At 37.8% G+C, this 20,793-nt stretch overlaps 1 protein-coding gene across 2 annotated transcripts; it reads left to right on the plus strand.

Moving 5' to 3' along the window:
- Positions 1-35: 35 nt before the first annotated feature.
- Positions 36-19,865, plus strand: TRIM23 (tripartite motif containing 23). Of its 2 annotated transcripts, XM_085042016.1 has the most exons (11): positions 36-276; positions 932-1,094; positions 8,901-9,022; positions 9,870-10,148; positions 10,795-10,977; positions 11,497-11,712; positions 12,777-12,911; positions 17,249-17,378; positions 17,495-17,605; positions 19,052-19,176; positions 19,521-19,865. In XM_085042016.1, exons 1-11 carry the CDS (start codon positions 181-183, stop codon positions 19,698-19,700), a joined length of 1,740 nt encoding a protein of 579 aa, XP_084898142.1. In that variant the 5' UTR covers positions 36-180; the 3' UTR covers positions 19,701-19,865. The 2 variants fall into 2 exon arrangements, with proteins under 2 accessions (XP_084898142.1, XP_084898143.1); XM_085042017.1 differs by lacking the exon at positions 9,870-10,148.
- Positions 19,866-20,793: the final 928 nt, after the last annotated feature.

Here is a 20,793-nt window from a genome sequence, read left to right on the forward strand (position 1 = left end):
GGCGCGGGAGCAGCACCGCCCGCCCGCCTGCCGCGGCGGGGCACGATGGGAGCCGTAGTTCTGCAGTTCTGTAGTTTTGCAGTTCTGGGGAGCGGCGCCTGCGCCCGCCGGGGTGGTACCTGAAGCGGCGGCGGCTCCCGGCTGCTTCCTGCTGGGCCGCTCCGCTCCGCCCTCCCTGAGATGGCGGCCCTGGCTGTAAACAAGGCCGGGGCCGGGCCGGAGGGTGGCCGCGGGCCGAGCGCTGGCGGTCGCGGCCCGGCGGGCGCTGCGGTGAAGGTGAGCAGCGGCTCGGCCCGGCTCCTGTGGCGGGGCGGGCGGTGCCGGCCGGGCGTGGGGCGTCGGTGGCCTGTGGCACAGGAACTATCCCTCGGGGTGCCGGGTTTATGGATTGGTTTTGGATTTTTTTCTTTCTAAATGACCATCAGTTTTGCTTTTCGGTAGTAGTTTGAGATGTTCCGGCCCGTAGCTGTTTGCTCTCACTAGCTCGGAGCTGCGTTTGTAGCTCGCTAAGTGGCTCACTTGGTGTGAATGACCTCTTTATGAGAATCAGCTCTGAGGGGAAACTCTCCGCCGACCAGCACTGCCCTGGCAGGGTCTTGCCCGCTGCTTCCTTTTCCTGCGAGGATGTTTCTGCTGGTTGTGCCTCTCGACTCTGCCTTGTGGCAGTGTATTATTAAATGAAGTGGGCACGAAGTCGCAGTGATCAGGCTGGATGCCGAGGAGTTAAAATGTTCTCTTTGTGTCTAATTACTTATTTACTTTTAAAAAATCTTTAGTATGAAGGTGTGTTGTGTTTATAAAGCAAAATTACTGACTCAGCTTATGTGCTGCGATTGCATGTCCTTTGTAGAATAAACTCTCATATGGCTACTGCATGAAGTTTTGCTTTTTAATTAGCTCGAAACCAAATGTGTTCTTTTCTCACATACAGGTTCTCGAATGTGGAGTCTGTGAAGATGTATTTTCTTTGCAAGGGGACAAAGTTCCCCGGCTGCTTTTGTGTGGCCATACTGTCTGCCATGACTGTCTTACCCGGCTTCCCCTTCACGGCAGAGCAGTTCGTTGTCCTTTTGATCGACAAGTTACTGAACTAGGTAAGGAAATACAAGTTTGGTATTCTTGACATCTGCCAGTGTGTCAAGAAGATAGTGCTAGACATACATTGATTCTTAGTGTTCCACATAGTAATAATATTTCCAAGTAATGAATGTGCAGTGTTCCTTTTCATTCATAGAAGCTCATACCAGTGCTAAACACTAGTAAAGTGGGTATGTTAAGAAAAGAAAGTAAAGATTTTGCCTTTATGTTCTTGAACCTGGGCTTGCATGCTTTATGCCTTGAAGTCTTTGTGCACACCTGCATTTACAAGGGGACAGCTCTGTTTAATGTTTCTGTCTGAGGGTTCCTGAATGATATTCGTTTCCTATTGTCCTAGACACAAAACCCATGAAATTAAATAGGTGGCTTTTCTGACAAATGATTTTGTCTGGATTAATGATGAAGTGATCTAGAGGGAAGGATCAGTGATAGCTTGGTTTTTGCACTGTTATTTAATTTTATACATGCAATAATTGGTAGTGGCAGGCCATTAACGGGAATTCCCCTACTCTAAGAGTGTCTGCACATGGTGTTTGACAGGATAAGATAAAGCTGTTTTCTTACAGTGGAAGTTTACTTTAGGCAAAAGATGACACATGCATAGAATTTCTTCAGAATAAGAATTACCTGGTCAACATGGGGTTACAGAAAAGACAAATTATCAGAGAAACCTGTAATGAAAAGAATTTTTTAATAGAACTGGCTCCGGCAGTTTTGAATAGCACTGGGGGAAAAAAAAGCTATTCAAAGGAGGAGAATCCTCAGAGAAGGATTTCTCTAGTCTGGTAAACCATGAAAGAAATGTTTAAGTATCAAATTTGCTTTGACTTTGCAGTATGAGAATCTGGTAGATTGTAGACCAAACTGCAAGAAAACATCTGCAGGATGTTTTTGTGGAGATAGGAGTCAGGAAAAGAAATACCAGTCTCAAATGAAAGAGAGGTTTGTTTTCCGGGCAGAGGGACGTGGTAAAGTATGAGCATCATGAATGATTGCCAGTTTAGTAGGTGGGGTTAAAAGAGTAATGGTTTGTTTGACTTCTTATCTATGACTGTACAGCTGCACAAGATTTCTTAAACTATGCTTTTAAGAGGGAGAATGTTGGAGCACAGTGCTCAGTCCTGTTATGAAACATTTGTGTCCAAGACCACTGCTTTTTTTATTGTGATGGGGAACTTGCTGCTTCTTAGTTTTTATTGTGCAGCTTTTCCCAGGCATCTGAAAGGATCCTATAATTCTTTTGTTTGTTTGTTTCACGTTTGGCAAAAATGAAGCTTTACAAAAACTTTCACAGATTTTTTTTTTCATCTTTCTGAGGAACTTTTGCTGAAATGCAGGGAAATGTTATTAAACCTTGAAGTCCCCTACAGTTAGGAAGAGGGAAGAAAAGCTTCAGGATTATTTCACATCAAGGATAATAGACTTGCATCCTGCTGGCTAACACTGGGAAGAAGGATGCACTGTGACCAACAGTTGCTTCCAAAAGTAATAGGTAGCAAATCTTAGCAAAACAGCTTGAAAATAAAAATACATCTGTGAGTATAAAAGTTCTGCCTGTTGATCTGAGGCTGGGGGAGGTCGTGGCCACTTTTAGTCTTTTCATGTCCGGCTGCCTTGAGAAATATTATTGCTTCTAGGATGTAAAACCAGGATGTTTTGTGGAATGCAGCTTGTCCCTCTTTGAGACATCTATGCATTTGTTACCTTGCTCTAATCTTCTAGTAGTTATTGCTGTTAGTTAAATTTGCTGCACTTGTAGTTCTGTTTTGTTCTAGAGTTTAGGAGCTGGGAGGAATAACTTGGGGCCAAGGGGAACTTTTCTTAGTTTCCTTCTCTCCATTTGAGGATATGTGAGAAAGTGAGTTCCGTGTTCACCCTATTTGTGTTCTACCATTTAATGAATTTAATTAAATATGTTCTCTAGTTTGAGAGAGCTGCTTAGTATCTAAATCTTTATTTTAGGACCAATAAATAAAGAGAAAATTTATTTCTCTTCATTTATTGGTCCTAAAATACTGCCAAGAGAAAATTCTATTGAAAGAAAAGCTGTAAAATTAGGTTGTAAAGCTACCTGTGTTGAACACAGTTTTTTAATCAGTAACTCTGGATTTTATGGAGACTTTTAGTTGGGTCACTTAACCTATGGTTACTTTCTTTCCTTTGCTTTTACTATTGAAGCACTTAATGCTATATTCATCCAAGTTTTCCTAAGTATTCATGGGAACTTTTTGAAAAAAATACTTGGGAATCTGTATATGGATAGATGTAATTGTGTTTTTTTGGAAGTGGACTCTTGGTTTAAATTTGCAAGGCTGTCTCTTCTTTCTATATATAACTGTATGTGAAGGCATGGTTAGAAGTACTTTGCGAATCAGGATTTTTGGAAATACGTGTTCTGCAACCAAAAATTGAAATGTTGTTTATTTACATGCTTAGCAAAATTTTCAAATAGTTTGTAGGACCCTGTTACGAGAGAAAACATTTTGTAATGAACAGATAGGACTAAAGCCTGCCCAAACTATTCTACATTGCAGAATAGACAAAACATTGATTTTGGTTGAGTTTTTTAAGAATCCTTTCATGAAGTTGTCTGTGAATAGTCTTCTAATGGAGAACTTTAGGTTAGTATGTATATGTTAAAGGTATGTGAACTGTTGCCTTTAGTTGGATTAACATTTTTTAACCAAAAAGGTGCAATGCAAAAGCTTTTATAACTTTCAAAATTTTGAAATCATGTATTCTGGAGTTTGTTGATTCAGACAGTTTATATGGGGGAAAATCCAATGGGTAGTGTCTGTAGAAAAAGAGGGTCCTCTTAAAGCCTTTATCTTAATGTATGTTGATTTGAGAGAAGAGGCAAATAATTTCTTGCGAACTGCTGTCTCTCTTTGTGCGTTGGATTACTGGGGTTTTTTGTGGATTTTTTTTTTTTAATTAATATGTGGGCGAGAGAATTTTTAGGAAATGTATGCTTATGTTAGAGCTTTGAAGTTTCTCTCTATCTACCATTACTACAGAACTGGAATTATTTTCTATCATTCAAATTTCTTCAACAGAGATGCACAGGTGATGGCATCCTTCATGGAATCCATTTGGTTGGTGTTGCGTACGTTTACACATGCTTTTGCTAGTGTATGAGTGCCAAGATGAAACTTAAAAATACCATGCCAGAGAATGCAGCTATAACGTTCTCTCAAATCTGTTCAGATATTTAGACAAAAGTTGTTCCTTTATCCCTTTCATTATTTATAATACTCTTGCCGTCAAGCTTCATGCTTTTGAAATTGACAGCATTGTTAGCTGAGTCAGTTTTGATATCTTCACTCTGTTGCCATCTTGTTTCTGGCTGACACATTTGCTGCTTTTCATGTCTTATTCTTCTTTTGAGAAGACAGTCAGACTGTGTAATGATTTTTGTAGTGGGCACAAACATCCTTTGTAGGCACAAGGATTTGATCACTAGACTCTTTTACATGTGTGATTAAAGCAGAATTTGAGCTGAAGTCCAAGAGATTAAATAGATGTATTTACACAACTCATATTTGAGTGATTTTAAATATAAAATAAACACTTGATCAGATATGTTGAAAATGTGTAGGTCAAGTACATTAAAAATTTATAGCAGATTTAGAGTAAAAAGAAGCAAAGTCCCTTTTCTGCAAATCTATAAGATTTATGATAGATACCAGTGAAATGAGACGTGACTTTTGTATGAGAATGAATGCCTGTGAAAATGTAACTCACCTAGCTGATCAGGGGAAGCCAGTTGATGTGATCTTTCTGCATTTCAGTAAAGCTTTTGATACTGTCTCTCACAGCATCATTCTGGAGAAAATGTCCAGCACACAGCTGGATAAACACATCTTGTGGTGGGTGAGCAACTGGCTCATGGGTCAGGCACAAGGGCTTACAGTGACTGGGGTGACATCAGCCTGGTGACTGTCACTGGTGGGGTTCCACAGGGCTCCATCCTCGGCCCTGAGCTCTTCAGCATCTTCATAAGTGACTTGGGTGCAGGCCAAGAAGGGATACTAAACAGGTTTGCAGATGACACAAAACTGGGAGGAGCTGTTGACTCCCTCCAGGGCAGGGTGGCCCTGCAGAGACACCTTGACAAATTAGAGGGCTGGGCAATCACCAACTGTGTGAAGTTCAACAGTAAGGGAAAGTGCTGGTTAAGCACCTGGGATGGGCAATCTGGGATGTATGGACAGACTGGGAATGAGGCTTGAGAGCAGCACCATGGAAAGGGCCCTGGGAGTCCTGGTTGATGGTGAGTTGGACATGAGTCAGCAGTGCCCTGGCAGCCAGGAGAGCCACCCCTGTCCTGGGGGCATCAGGCACAGCATGGCCAGCCTGGAAGGGAGGGGATTGTTCTGCTCTGCTCTGCTCTGCTCTGCTCTGCTCTGGGGCAGCCTCACCTCCAGTGCTGGGGACAGCTTTGGGTGCCACAGCACAAGAAGGACAATATTAGAGAGTGTCCAATGGAGGGCATGAGGATGGTGAAAGGCCTTGAGGGGAACACTTATGAGGAGTGGCTGAGGTCTCTTGGTCTGTTCAGCCTGGAGGAGACTGACTGAAGATGTCGTTGCAGTTACAACTTCCTTGGGAAGAGGAGGGGCAGACACTGCCCTCTTATCTCTGGTGATCAGTAACAGGACCCAAGGGAGTGGCCTGAAATTGTGTCAGGGGAGGTTTAGGTTGAATATTAGAAAAAGGATTCAGTGGTCCTTGTAGATCCCTTCCAACTCAGCATTCCATGATTCTATGTTTTATAGGATGCTTGCTGGTTATAAATTTTGTTTCAGTAGATTAAGAGTCGGCATGTAATGTTCACTTGTTTTCCAACTGTGACCAATATGGACATGTTATACACTTGCTAGTACTTGCATTAGCGAGTCTCATGATACATAATAGCAAGAATGTAAGGGAAGTGTAACTTTGTTTCTCATGACACCTTAGAGTTAAGAACGAAAAAATAAGTGCAGAACAGCTACAGACTTACATTTTCTGATCTTGTTGGTTACAGTTCAATAAATTAGTTCTGTTTTGACTTTCTCTTCACTGCTGGACATGGAACAGAACTAATGTGATTAAAATCAGATACAAGATTGTAAACGGAGAGGAGTACTTTTTGTCATCTAGGGTTTTTTTAATAAACATTAAATCCTCTGAAAGAAAAGACTTTTGCAAGGAGCTCTATAGTGATTGAATAACTTCTTCCTCTTTTAGCCTTACCCAATGTTTGCCTAAAGGCTAAGACAGTGTTTGCTTAAAGGCTAGGAGCTATAATCTATTTCTTAAGTAGGTTTTCCCTTTTGGTGTGTGTACATCCATTTATACTGGGCTATTAATGGCTATCTGGATTAGTGGCTAATCTGGAAATAGAAGATCCATGTTAGCAGTCATTATATTAATGTGTTGTTAATGTGAGTATTTTGTAAGCTGTAAAAGCTGAAGGTTGTGCATAGCCAGTTTGCTGTGAGAAAGTGCTGTTCTGAATAATCTAGAAGGGAACCACGTAGCCACTTCTCAGTGTTTAGTTTTCTGACAATTAGTCTGTCTAGTTAAATTCTTCACAAATCCAGACTCTATTTACAAACTGTTTCAATGTAAATTAAATTCTAAATGTGGATATAGTGCTCTGTATTCCTTCATCTTATAATTCGTTCAGCTTCACCTGACTCGTCCTTGCTCTGTGTTGTGAGAAAAACTGTGATCTTTCTAGGAGAGCTCGAGCTAAAAAATTACTAAACTCTGAAGTCAGAATATATCAAGACATATGACTCTGCTGGTGCTTAGTCTAATTGTGGAGGGACAGAACATACTTTCTGTAAACTCCTTCAAGATCTGTGGCAAATAAAAGTTAAAAAACGTCATTTGATGGTTTGCAACTTTTTTTGTGGACTGCACTGATCTTTGATTGGGTGTTAGCAATGCAATGCTTCTCTGTAGCAGAGAAGGCTTCCTGGAACTGCTCATGGAACTGATAACTGCAGAGATCATTGACTTTAAAAGCACTGACTTTTTAAAGCACCTTGCTTTATACCTAACTTTGAAGTTACTAACCACTGCTTTCATAGGCCCGTTTCTGGAAGCAGCAAATAGATGGTCTTTACTGGTGAGCGTGTTTTTTTAAACAGGTTGTTAGTGTTGTGTTATACCCATTGAGGGTGTTAGAGGATAAAATAGTTTTAAAATGCTCCCATCTATAGCTATAGGAAAAGAGTATCATCCATTTATTGCCTTTAATCTGTGAGGCACGTAACTTCTCAGTGGCCATATTCAAAACAGAGTATTGTGTTCTATAGTTTAAACTGTGAGGAAGACAGACGTGTGAAGAAAATTTCATGTAGTTAAACTGAAAGCTACGTAAAGCAATGAGGTATCCAGTGTGGTTACCAATTGGATATTTCTCATCATTGTATAGTTGTCTGTCCAGTTAAAACTGTACTTTTGCTCTTACAATACATCAAAATATATGGAGTGTTTGATTAATCTCCATATTGAAGAAGGAAGACTTAATGCCTATAAAGGATCAGTGAGATGACACTGAATTCCAGAAGGATGAAGGGCACATGCTCCTACCAGACTGCCACAGGGCAGTATAATTTAGGGGTCAGGAAACAACACAGGACAATTGGACAATTCAACTAGTCTGGGCTCCCTGGGAAAGCATGAGGGAGCACTGTTACCATGAGTTGGTGTAGGTAGCTGGTGTGCAGTGTGCACAAACTGAAATAGGAAGTCTGCATACAAGGTAACAATTTTGATTGTAAGAGTAACCAGGCTCTGCCACAGGTTGCCATGAGCTGATAGAATCTCCCTCCTTGGAGATCTTCAAAAGATGCCTTGGGTGTGGTCCTGGGCGACCAGCTCTAGGTGATCTTGGCAAAGTGATGTTGAGAGGTCCCTTTCGACCTCAACAATTTTGTGATTTTGTTAGGGCTAAAAAGTAATGATCCAGTGATCAATGATGATGCTTGATCTCTTGAGCCACCTTTTCCTTGCAATAGAGAAAATTAAATTGATGACAATTATGCTGAAAGTATGTCAAGGGATGATAATTCCTCGAAGGAGCAACCACTAGGATTCTCATATGCCATGTGGCCTATACAGATACTATCTAGCAGCAGTTACTGGGATGCAGTTCAGAGTTTGCTTCTCATCTCATTGCTTCATATTAACTTCTACAAAATCAAGGTAATACAGGAGTAGATGTGGACTTTTGCTTTTTTCTAGGGAGTATGTAGGATCTTCTGTTTTATCAAACAGTGTAGTATATTGGGTTTTCTTTCTGAATATTGTTTTAACTCTTACTTAGGTTTTGCTGGAATGGGATCTGCAATAGGTGTTGCATCTTATGATTCAGGGAATAAGGTTTGTCAGTAGGGAATTCTTCATGGTTTTCATTAGTACAGTAGAAGTGTTCATTATACTTAGGAAAATAATTTTTATGGTACACAGTGTCTGTGTGTTCCTTTTATTCTTTCTCTGTTAGCTATTGCAGATTATTTTACACTTGGTTTTACTGAATTCCTGTACATTTTTGATAATCTTAGCATCTTTTAAATAGGGAAAATCTGCATAAATATTAAATAGCTCAATGATTGAAGGAAGGAAGAGGATGGGGTGAGCTTGCAAAAAAATGCTAACTGTATCTCACTTCATTAATATTAATGTAGTTTATGTGCTTTAATGTTTGTCAGAATCTCAACTGTAGTTTGTGAAATTTTTCAATTAAACATGCTTGAGATTTTTCTTCCTCTCCTCCCCTTTGTTTAACTCCTCATCAAAAATAGGAGATTCTGGTGTCTGGGGATTGAAAAAGAACTTTGCTTTGTTGGAACTCTTGGAACGGTTGCAGAATGGACCTGCTGGGCAGTATGGAACAGTAGAAGAAGGCGTTGGTCTATCTGGAGAGGTACTGAGTTTTAAACAAAAACCAAAACAAAAAATTGTTACATTTGCTAGAAGTTGTCTCCAAATAGGAAAAAGATTGAAAATGTAATTTCAAGCCAATGTAATTTCACCAATAATACTATTCTTTTTTTCTAGTATCTAGCATTAAGGCTTCAATTAATTGCTTCATAATTAAGTGCTAATTTGTACTTGACTAAGGCAGAAAATAAACAGGTATTAATAAGCGTGCATACTATTTCCCCCACTTTTTATGCCTCAAGGATTTTTAGAAAAGGTTGCTCATTTTGATATTTTAGTTATAGTGATATAAGCACAATTTTCTAAAACTCCTTAGGAATTCTTCTGAAAGACTTCAGCTCTTCTTCTCAATAGTTGCCTTTTGTAGTCATTTTATTAGATCATGTAGTAGTACTTCATTAACAAAACTAGTTGTTTTTATCATTTCAGTATTAATAGTTGATGTGCAAAATATCTTGCAGTACCATTCTAGATCTAGATAACTTTCCTAAGTGCCTATTTGACTATTGGTGTTTTGTTTTTCTGTAACTAATTCTCTGTTCTGTAATGACGGCTTTGGAGGAAAGTACTGGAGCCAGATTTATTTTCTCCTCCAAACTTTTATCTTTGCCTTACAACTTGCACTGAAGTTTGGATTTATAAAAATCACTGAACACTTTAAACTTCTAGTTTTTAACAGTTTACTGAAAACCTAAAATCAGGTTTCAAAGTAGTCCAAATATTTATTAGTGTATAACTTTTAAAGAAAGTTTATGTTGTTGCCAAGTCTTCTGATTTTTCCTCTGTTACTGGGATTAACAACTCCAGTTTTGCCTGGTTTTTGTTGTCAGAGTATCATTCGTTGTGATGAAGATGAAGCTCATGTTGCATCCGTGTATTGCACTGTTTGTGCCACTCACCTGTGTGCAGACTGTTCCCAGCTTACTCATTCTACTAAGACTCTAGCGAAGCACAGGCGTGTACCTCTTGCTGATAAGCCTCACGAGAAGACGATGTGCTCCCAACACCAAGTGCATGCCATTGAGTTTGTTTGTTTGGAAGAGGGCTGTCAGGCGAGTCCTCTCATGTGTTGTGTCTGCAAAGAATATGGGAAGCATCAAGGTCATAAGGTACTGCCAGTAATTATTTTCTAGTCATGCCATGGGGTGGCTTGCATAATTATTTATCCAATTAAACTACAAAAGGTTGTCAAAAAAGGAGGGTAGACTCTTGCTATGTTTTCATCCCAGTCTTTCATTTTCCCTTTATGTTAGATAGTTGCCATGGTGCAATTAAAAAATATTTCTAAGAACTCAGTGAATTACTAATGTGTGTATGTATGTATATATATATGAAGTAGGACAGTCCCTTTATCTGCTGCTTTTCTAAACTTCTTGTAACATGAAACCACCAGTTTTAAAAGCAGTGTTCATAAGTAATTTAATTTCATTTTCACTGTGCAAACATTAGGTACAAATCACATCACTGGTGCAATCTAACCACCCTTCTTTTTTTGTAATGAATTATTACAAATAGGCAAGTTTCTGTTTTCCTGTGTAATTACTAGATGTCTGAGTTAGTTTCAACATAATCTGTAAGTCTGATTATATTTTTAAAATGCAGGGTGGTTTCAAATTCTTATTTGGCTTTCCTATATACATGTGTAAATATATGCCTGTGTACTTGCACCTATATATTAAATATGTACTAAAATAGAAAAGATTATTAAGGAAGATTTTTATGATTGATATTTAATATGTTGCTTTTAATTAATAGCACTCTGTCTTGGAACCTGAAGCAAACCAGATCCGTGCATCCATATTAGATATGGCTCACTGTATACGAACTTTCACAGAAGAAATCTCAGATTATTCCAGAAAATTAGTTGGAATTGTTCAGCATATAGAAGGAGGAGAACAAATAGTTGAAGATGGAGTTGGAATGGCCCATACTGAACATGTATGCTTTATAAAATTATTTTCCACACATGCACAGATTATTTGCTTTTTTGTAATAACTAGGATAAGGAATTTATTTGAAAATTATGTATGGGTTTTATGGGACAAGACTGTTTTCTTTTATCTAGCAAATCAGTATTAAGCCTTAGGTCAGCAGATAGGTGGGAACTTGTGTATTACAATGTTTTTAGGCTACATGAAAATATGGAGGCAGTCGGAAGAGTTGTGTAACCACTAGTGTATGGATGGTATATGTTCTCAGGTACTACTGAGGCTTTTTTCCCCTGATCCTTTTTAGTAAGGTGTGTATACATGCAAATGAGCTACTTGATTGCGGGAGTAACTTCTTGGAGGATATTGGTATTATACAGAATATTTCATCAGCTCTGACTGGGACTTGAACTGTGATGTAGCCAAGCAGATGTGAAAATAAGTTAGAATCTGGAATAAAATTTAAAACGTACTTCTGGAATCAACTGGTCTCCTTAATCTCTTGGATCTCCTTGCTGCAACACTGTAGGTACCAGGAACTGCAGAGAATGCTCGCTCTTGTGTCCGAGCCTATTTTTCTGATCTTCATGAAACCCTTTGTCGTCAGGAGGAAATGGCTCTTAGTGTTGTTGATGCTCATGTGAGAGAGAAGTTGATTTGGCTTAGGCAACAGCAAGAAGACATGACCATTCTCCTGTCACAGGTTTCAACAGCTTGCCTTCACTGTGAAAAGACTTTGCAGCAGGTATGTTGGCAACTGAGCTGTAGCATATGGCAAAATACATGAAACTACAAATTAAGTTTAGACTACAAAAAGAAAGGATAGATGGTACTCCGTTTTATTTCCTTATAAGATTAAAACAATCATGATATAACATGAGATATAAGTATTCATTAAAAGGGAGTGCTAGACATAGGTAGTCAATACAGAAGTGTAGAGTCCTCCAGTTGCTGGAAACCCTGTGGCATGACTTTTCTGGAGTAATTTCTGATATTTGTGAGGTTAGTGAAAAAGCAAGACAAGACTGAAACAAAAAAACCCCTACAGAATTTATCAGAAGGATTTTACAGTTGCAATTACAATTATACGTGCTTGAACGTAGTTGTCATGCGTGGCTGGTAGGAAAAATGTTCTATGATTAAGTAGCTTTCACTAGCACTTGTGACATGGGTAATTCAGCATCTTAAATGTGTGATGAAAGTGGCAGTATGAGGGTACTGATTGATCCCTTATTCACTCAGTTTAATGATAGGAAAAAGTAGATAGTATGTGTAGCAAATAGCAAACTGAGTGCGAGAAGCTATTTCGTTAATGTCTTATTTATACTTGTTTTTCAGATTTGTTTAGAGCTTGTGTTTGGTTGCTTAGGCAGATTTAACTGTGCAAATGTTCTGATCATGAATGGGTGGATACTAATACTTTCTTCTTAAGTGTGTTGCTGTATGCTGCAAAGTAGTTGCTCTATTCCAGTTGCTGGAATGATATATGAACAATATAAATATTCTTGATGTGTTACATTGTTATTTTTTCTTATAATTTATGTTACTCTTAGGTGGCTTGTAAAGAAAATTTGTTGGGTTTTTTTTAACCTGCAGAGCTATTTAGTATCAGTGTTAAGAAAAATGTTAAGATATTCATATTTCTATTGCAATTTTAAATAAATCCATTTTGTAAATGTTAGTTTCTTGAAGTAGAGTATTTCTATTTAAAATGCCTTATTTCTAGCCATCATATTTATATTGTATTTGGTTTTTTTTAAAGTAAATTACTAAAGGAAAAGCATGCTTTTGTTTTCTTTGTCTGTTTAGGATGACTGCAGAGTAGTGCTGGCCAAACAGGAAATTACAAGATTGCTAGAGACATTACAGAAACAGCAGCAGCAGTTTACAGAACTTGCAGATCATGTACAGCTGGATGCTAGCATACCTGTCACTTTTACAAAGGTATTCTTAATCTCATGGAAGTACAGCTATCCTCTTTATGAAGTCCCAAATCTAATTTAAAATAAAGCAGGAATAATATATGTACACTATGTTGCTGTGTTTGTTGCAGCAAGTTTTGAGGCAGTTCAGTATCAGTTAGAGCCACATTGTCTTAACACATGATGAATGCAATCTGGTATTTGAGAAACAAACCATTGTGCTCTTATAAGCAGGGTGAGAAATGCTCATTTGACTTCGACCACATCAGTAACTTTGTTTGAATGTGAGCTCTTTTCTTTTTAATATGTTGGATAGCATTTGTCAGTTCTAGAAACACCTTTCTTTGGAAACATATCTGATTATTTTCTGAAAATTGCTCATGTATTTTAAATGCAATACTACTATTATAACTTCCAGTTTATAATATTAAAAGTATATTCCTTTCAGTTTACTAAACAGTTGTTTGTTTTATGGTTGCTTTGTGGTCACTGATAGCTTAGCTTAGATATGGTTCATCTTCTAAGTAGCTTTGAATTTTATTGCTTCAATATAATTTCAGTACCACTTTCTTTGAAAGGGATGAAATTATTTGAAGTTTGATAATGGTACTTCTATTTTGTATATGTGTATGGCATTTATTATTTGTGATACCTTCCTTATAGGAAAGTAAATAAGTTTGAAACTCTAGGAACAAGAAGTACTTCGATGTGTGAGGTTTTTTAGTTGTGAATGGGTCAAAGAGGGAAAGAATCCATTGTTGCTGAGATGAAGATGAGGATTTAACTGTAGCTGTTGAAGCATTTACTATAAGGAAATTAATGCTTCCACAAGGATTCTATGTCAGTTCTTGCTGACATCAGAAATAAAATTTCTTCAAAATTTATTTTGTAAATTTAGTATATTTGAATTTCCATATTAATGCAGTGTTTTCACTTCTGCTCGCCTCTTTCCTCTTCAGCAGAGACCAGAGCTGGTAGGGCCAGGGAGACCTCTTCTGCAAACCTGCATTATTCCATGAATGAAGCAGTAATCAGATTTCACAGACGAAGAATTGCTGAGTCAGACAGGCACTTTGAATGTCTGGTTTTGCCTTTAGGAGCTATTAATCTGACTCAGAAAATTTTGATTGTGAATTTCTGAGCATTTAGAAAGAGAGTGATAGGAGTGAGCTAAGGTGTTACAGGAGGCCTGAAATAGGCTTGGGGGACCCAGACTTGTTTTTCTCCTGATACAATTTGTATTTTTATGAAGTTTTCTGAAGGTTAATTTCTGAATTTTAAAGGTGCTAAAGCAAGTGTAAATTTTCACAAGAACAGCAGCAGCCATAAAAAAGTAAGGTGAAAATAATTCCTTCAGTCCCTTACTTTTTGTTTCTTTACATCTGATAAAGACTAATCTTCTCTTTCTGCACAGTGTGTTTTTAGAATACTGTTACGCCACTACTGTAACTTGCAGTGAGGATTGTTGTACATGAAAGATCTGTACCTGGCAACAGATATCAGGCAGAAATAAAGTCTTCAGATAAAAAACTATAAACTGTTGTTATTATGTTACCGGAAAGCTCTCTCTCAGGAGCTGGCATACACTGAAGGCTCTGAAGAGAGGATTTGGAAAATTCTGGTTGAGATGTCTTCATGTGGTTAGGTTAGTGGCAAGGAAATGGCTCCTCATCCAGGCATGTGATCCTTATTTGAAGAAACTGTTCTGTCAAATGAGTGGAGTGGCTGTAGAATGATGTGTTCAAGAATAGCATTTGGTCATCATAAATATATGTGTGCATGCTGTGGAGAGAGAAAATGATTAAGGAAACAGTGCCTGAGATATTAACAGATAACTACTGTATGTATAGTAACAGATAAGTACTACTGTGTTAAACTAAGTATGGGCAACTACTAACCCTTACCAACACCAAGACTACCTGAGAAGACAGTAATCTATCAGATGGAAAGTACTTGAAGATAGTGTTAAGTAAACCTATACAGAGAGCTTTGAAGTGACAGAACTACCTGTGCAAAAAGTGGAAATTTGGTATCCATCACTCTGTGTTTTGATTTCTTCTGAGAGAATTCAAATGTACTGAGAACAGCCTGTTTTCATTCTAAACCTTAGAGAAAGCAAACTGCAACAGGATGGCTAAATTTGACAGCGTCACTCATCTCCTTCACTTCCCTGATGACTTAAGTTGTTCTGCTTCTGCCCTCCAGCCATGGGAGCTGTAGAGGTGACTAGTGCTTCTGGTGGAGCTATGAGGGGATTGCCAGGCTGCCTCACTGTCTGCAAGCTCTGCCCATAGCCAGGGTGCTGCCTCCTGCAAGAAGCCTGTAAACTGAACAGCTCTGTCCAGAGCTGCTGCTTTTCCTTCCTCCTTCCTTTCTGGTGCGGAGAAGAACTTGGGAGATTCATTGACAGAAATTTTAGACGAAATCAAAACTGAGGTTTGAGTTGTGAAAAGGGTGCTGGAGAGAGGGCAGTTTTTAGACTCTTCAGAGCCTTCTGCATACTTCTTTGTGTTTTTTCTCTTTCTATGCACCTTTGCTATTGATGTGCTTGCCAAGAATCTGCCCACAAGTTTTTCTTTTCCAGAAGGAGATAACCTATTCTGTTAACAAGTTTTGTTGCAGTGTTGTCACTGAATTTCAGTTCTGACTCCAAAAATCTAGAACTTAGAGGAAATTTCTTAAAAAGTGGTTAAGTCTCAATGTTTTATTTTCCAAATCTCAAATAATCCTTTGGTTTTGGAGCATCTGCCTTGTGTAATAATAGCACTGAACCTACTGAGCTTATACAAGTTTATTTCACAGATTGAAATGAAGTCACTTTTTTCACGCTGAATAGGTAGTGTGTGGAGTTCTATGATAAGGGTCATCTGGGCCTATTTATATTTCAAGCAGTGAGCAGACAAATTCATAGGTGAATAATGCATCAAGGGCTGCTAGTTGCAGAAACTTCACTGTTGGCTCAGCAAATCCATGAGCTGCAAGCTGTTAAGCATAGAAAATGTATTTAGGAGGGTTAACACTATGTGCTTTCCCTATTTCTTGCTTTCATAGTCTTTGGCTAGTTTCAGACAGCATATTCGATGAGATGAGCCTTTGGTCTGGCTCTTACACTTATAGTCATGATGTTGCTGACTTTTCCATTGTGGTAGTTGCATAATTATATTTAAATTTTCTTTTTTAGGAAGCAGTTTCTCAAGGTATTCTTACTCTCTTGAGGGATTGTGAGAGCATAAGGTCATTGAATTATATTGATAATTCTGAAAGCATTCTACTTCTCCCATGACAGAAGGGGAAATCCAGTTGCTTGTCATGATGACAATATATCCAAATATATTATGCATCCTCTCTGTGTGTGTGTGTGTGTGTGTGTGTGTGTATGTGTATAGAGAAATAGTTAGATATCTCAAGTCATGTGATGTAAATGTTTATATGTCCTGTCACTCTGGAAACATGTTGGTCTTTTACCAGGATAGGTTGTAGCATTTTTGCACTGGCTAGTACTTCTTCTAGAAAGAAGAAATAAAAAGTTGTGTGGGGTAGGCATAGTGCTTTCTGAATTTTGCCATGAAAACGAATGCACTGCCACATAGTTCTGGTGATTGAAACCCTGGTGTTTCATCAAGATAGCAGTTCTAAGTACTTCAAAATGTGTTCCAGGAATATATAGTAAACTCAACCTATGATTGTTTATTTTGGAATTTATGCTTTGCCACTTGACCACATTGCCAGTGTCATCTCCTTCAATACTTGACAATAGCTTGGTGTAAACTACAGATAGGGAAGTTGATTCTCATTCCTTTTCTCCAAGCAAGACTTGGGGGGGTTTTGTTTGTTTTTCTCTACTATTTCAAATTACTGCTTAGTGTTAATAATATTGCCATTGCAAAGGATTGGAAGAGGCTTGGGGTGAAGAGGCTATGGAACGTCTAGAAAGGAGGTAGTCCTATAGGTGGAGACACTAATAAATGGGGGAAAAAGACTTCTCTGGTCAGAGAATTCTAATTAATTGCTACAAATAATTCTTCACATGGCTTCAGCCAAGAATGATGAAAGAACCTGAAATTTTATCAAATACAGACATACTGTCGTGAAACTGGCTGACTTTCTAAAAGACATGTGGTAACTCAGGTGGAACTTACAGGTTCACTACAGAGATTATTAGATATTTTTGTTTCTGTTATTGCTGTAAGTGATTGATGGTTTTGCTTTGTATTTTTGGAGTACAATTTAATCATTTTACAAATGGTGATACATATAATCATTTTACAAGTGGTGATCAAATACGTGTTTAAAACATAAGGGTTTTCTAGATTGAGTTTCTTAAATTTGCTATTGTTTTGTGTATGCTGTTTCTTCCAGGACAACAGGGTACATATTGGACCAAAAATGGAAATTCGGGTTGTTACTTTAGGATTAGATGGAGCTGGCAAAACAACTATTTTGTTTAAGTTAAAGCAAGATGAATTCATGCAGCCAATTCCAACCATAGGTTAGTAACTACAATTAAACGTAATGACTTTTCCGAATGTTTGACTTATCTGCTGATTTTCGTTATTTTATGTTCATACAGAGCAGGACTGTAAAACTTTAATATTTTTGTTCCAGGTTTTAATGTTGAAACAGTAGAATACAAGAATTTAAAGTTTACTATTTGGGATGTAGGAGGAAAGCACAAATTGAGGCCTTTGTGGAAACATTATTATCTCAATACGCAAGGTAATACTGATACAACTCTTAAAACTGCATTTTGTCTTCTAGCTGGTATTTCAGAGCCAAAAGAATTATTAATAGAAATAATTTATGACAGTAGAAAGTTGTTCATCTAATGCAAAGTACAGCTGCTAGATTCATGAGCTAATAAATTTTAATCCAGTTGGTCATAGTGTCTGCTGCATGATAAAGGTGCATTCTCCATAAATCCATCAGACAGTTCATGGAGCCAAACAAAATTAGAACCTCTGTTAAATTGGTTCTAGCTGACAACAGACAAGTTGCAGTGTTCCAAAGTCTGCATAGTGAGAAGCAGTACTTGCCAGGTATGAAATATAAATAGCACTTGAAAATACGCAGCTTTTAGGAGCCTTTAGGTAGCAACTTTAAAAAATTCTACAAAATTCTGTAACTTCTGATTTGCTATTGCAGTGTAATATCTGATTATAGACTAGATTACTGATTCTGAAAACATTGTATGGTGCCAACTTGAAAATTCGTGTTGTCCTTTTGGAAATCTTCCGTATGTTTTTTCCAGTTCAGAAAGAAGTTCCTCTTAATTGATTCATTCACACTTATCTGAAATACTTAGGAATTACAAACACCAGTTCATGTGCTCTGCATTGTGCATTATTTCAGCCTTAAATGCAAACTTCAACATTTTAAATTACTCCTCTTTTCAAACTTTTAAAAATTGTGTTTTGGGATTTCTGTTGTCCTCTTAAAACGTACTGTGTAAAGTAGCATGGAATCATGCCTACCCTGAGGAAGTGTGTATCGGAGAGAAAGCTAAGTAGTTACCTTGGTACATAACTGCAGTAGGTGTTATTTGGTACTGGTGTTGGGCTTTTTTCCTTTGCAAAACCTTTGATTTTAAATTCTGTCCTCTAGCTCTGCCCCTCTGACTCCCCAGTCTTTCTGGCATCTTAGTTACTCTCTCTAGTGGATAGTAAAATCTACTGCTGCTATGTTGGGTCCATGGCCATCTTCTCTGGATTGTATAGTCTGTAGTTGAAGCAAGCTGTGCAGATTTGGCTGAACCTGTGAATATTACAGCCCATTAAGGGAAACTAAAACAGTCATATGGGAGTAAATGGAGTATAAATGGATCAAGAAATGGTTTAAACTGAGGTACTTAATCCACACATAGTAAATCTGGTTTTAGACCTAAGTAGTTAAAATATCATGGCCTTTATATTAGACTAGGAAAAAAATTAGAGATTTTTTCCCTGTTTTAGGATGAATTCTCTATTTCTGATTAAAATATAGAAGTATGTAAGGAATTTCTTAGTCATACTGGATTTAAAAATGAAGCTGCACACTGGTGAGAAACTTCACGTAGAAATCTTCTAGAAAAAAGGCATTGTGTAAATTGAAAGGCAGTTTTGCAGAGTTGAAAGGCAGTTTTTTATCTTTGAAAGTGTGTAAAACGTTTCTCTTTTTCTTTCATAGCGGTGGTGTTTGTTGTTGATAGCAGTCACAGAGACAGGGTCAGTGAAGCATACAGTGAACTTGCAAAATTATTGACAGAGAAGGAATTGCGGGATGCCTTGCTCTTGATATTTGCTAATAAACAGGTATTTGTGATTTGTTTTTACTCTCTTTTCCTCTTCTTGTTTATCACATTCCAACCTTCTGAACCCTCTGCTGTGGGTAGGGAGTGGTAATGTGGAAAGCATAAAATGTAGATGTTTTCCTTATGTGTAATGCTGGTCAGATAAGTGTTGGTTCCAAGAGTGCTTAGTAGATTGAACAACGAAGGGGTTTTTTATGGTAACAAGTAGTAAATGCTCGACTGTTTGATATGTCTTTTGTATTTGAAGAGTTTTTATGTAATCTGTAGCTTTAGTCTAAGCCAATAAAATGGCTTTAAGCATAATAGAGAGGAATAAGTGAGTCTTTTTATCTGATTCTCTTGCAGGATGTAGCAGGTGCGCTTTCAGTGGAAGAAATGACAGAACTGTTGAGTCTCCACAAACTCTGCTGTGGCCGTAGCTGGTATATTCAGGGTTGCGATGCCCGGAGTGGTACAGGACTTTATGAAGGATTGGACTGGCTTTCAAGGCAGCTAGTGGCTGCTGGTGTCCTGGATGTGGCTTAACTGTACATGAGCTGCAATTTAATGTTGTAGTTTACGGTTTTGTTTTGTTTGCACGATTTAGGGTGTTGTCACCAGGTCTGCTCTATGAAGAGGGGACTTTATTTAAGTTGGTCGTTACAGAAAAATATAAACCTTCGTCCTAGATTGGATAATTGGTTCAGTAAACTTGTGTCATTATAGTGTTTTTGAAACGTTGACAAGTAGAGGGAATGGAAGAGTGTTACAAGGATGCCTTGAAATTCCTTTTGCTGATATTGTTAAAACTTAAATTTTTTCCCTGATAAAATATGCATTGGATTTCATATAATAATTATAACAAGGTTACAGTAGTTAATTTGTGTTATAAGAATTCTGAGTAGTTTAGAAATACTTTCCCATTAAACTATTCCAAAATCCATCTCAAATTTATTCAAATAGCCAGCTTTATTAGTTAGTAATAAATGGTGCTATTCTTTAATATCTAAAGAATCCATCAATCTAAAGGTGGCATTGAAACTTACATGCAGCTACACCACATAAAAAATGCTTCCCTTGTTATTTACTAACCTCCTTGTTTGTTACAGGAAGGCAGCGTAACTGCACAAAGAAAACTCAGAATGGAGAAGTGTTGCAGAGCAAGGGGGCTGTGACATTGTTCAGCAACTTGTTTCATATCTGGGGGGCAGGGGTTAGTTGGGTTTTTCATGCTGAATTATTTATGGATACACTATAGTAATACTGAGGTGAAAATGTTTTGTGCGTACTTGGGGACATAATCTGCCTTTAGAGATTAAGTTTACTCCTCAAGAAGCCAAATTAAATGAAAAAAAAAACCAAAAAACTTCTTGAAGTAGTGTGGTATAATGTCAGTCTAGCTATGTACTTTTATGTAGAAGTCATGCTTCCAGATTAAGGTAGTGGCCTTAAAATATTCAGTAACACCATGTAAAACCAGTATACACTAATTATAATTCTTACTTTAGAATGGTAGACGGTAAACCTTCCATAATTAGATTTTCAATTCTTACTGTATCTTCTGCATAGAACTCTGCCTCTGTTTTTGAAGATTACTCATTCACAAACTCCATGCCTCTGTTTTTGAAGATTACTCATT

This window comes from Lichenostomus cassidix, chromosome Z, assembly GCF_008360975.1.
Source record: "Lichenostomus cassidix isolate B80296 chromosome Z, HeHo_3.0, whole genome shotgun sequence".
Lineage (NCBI taxonomy): Eukaryota > Metazoa > Chordata > Aves > Passeriformes > Meliphagidae > Lichenostomus > Lichenostomus cassidix.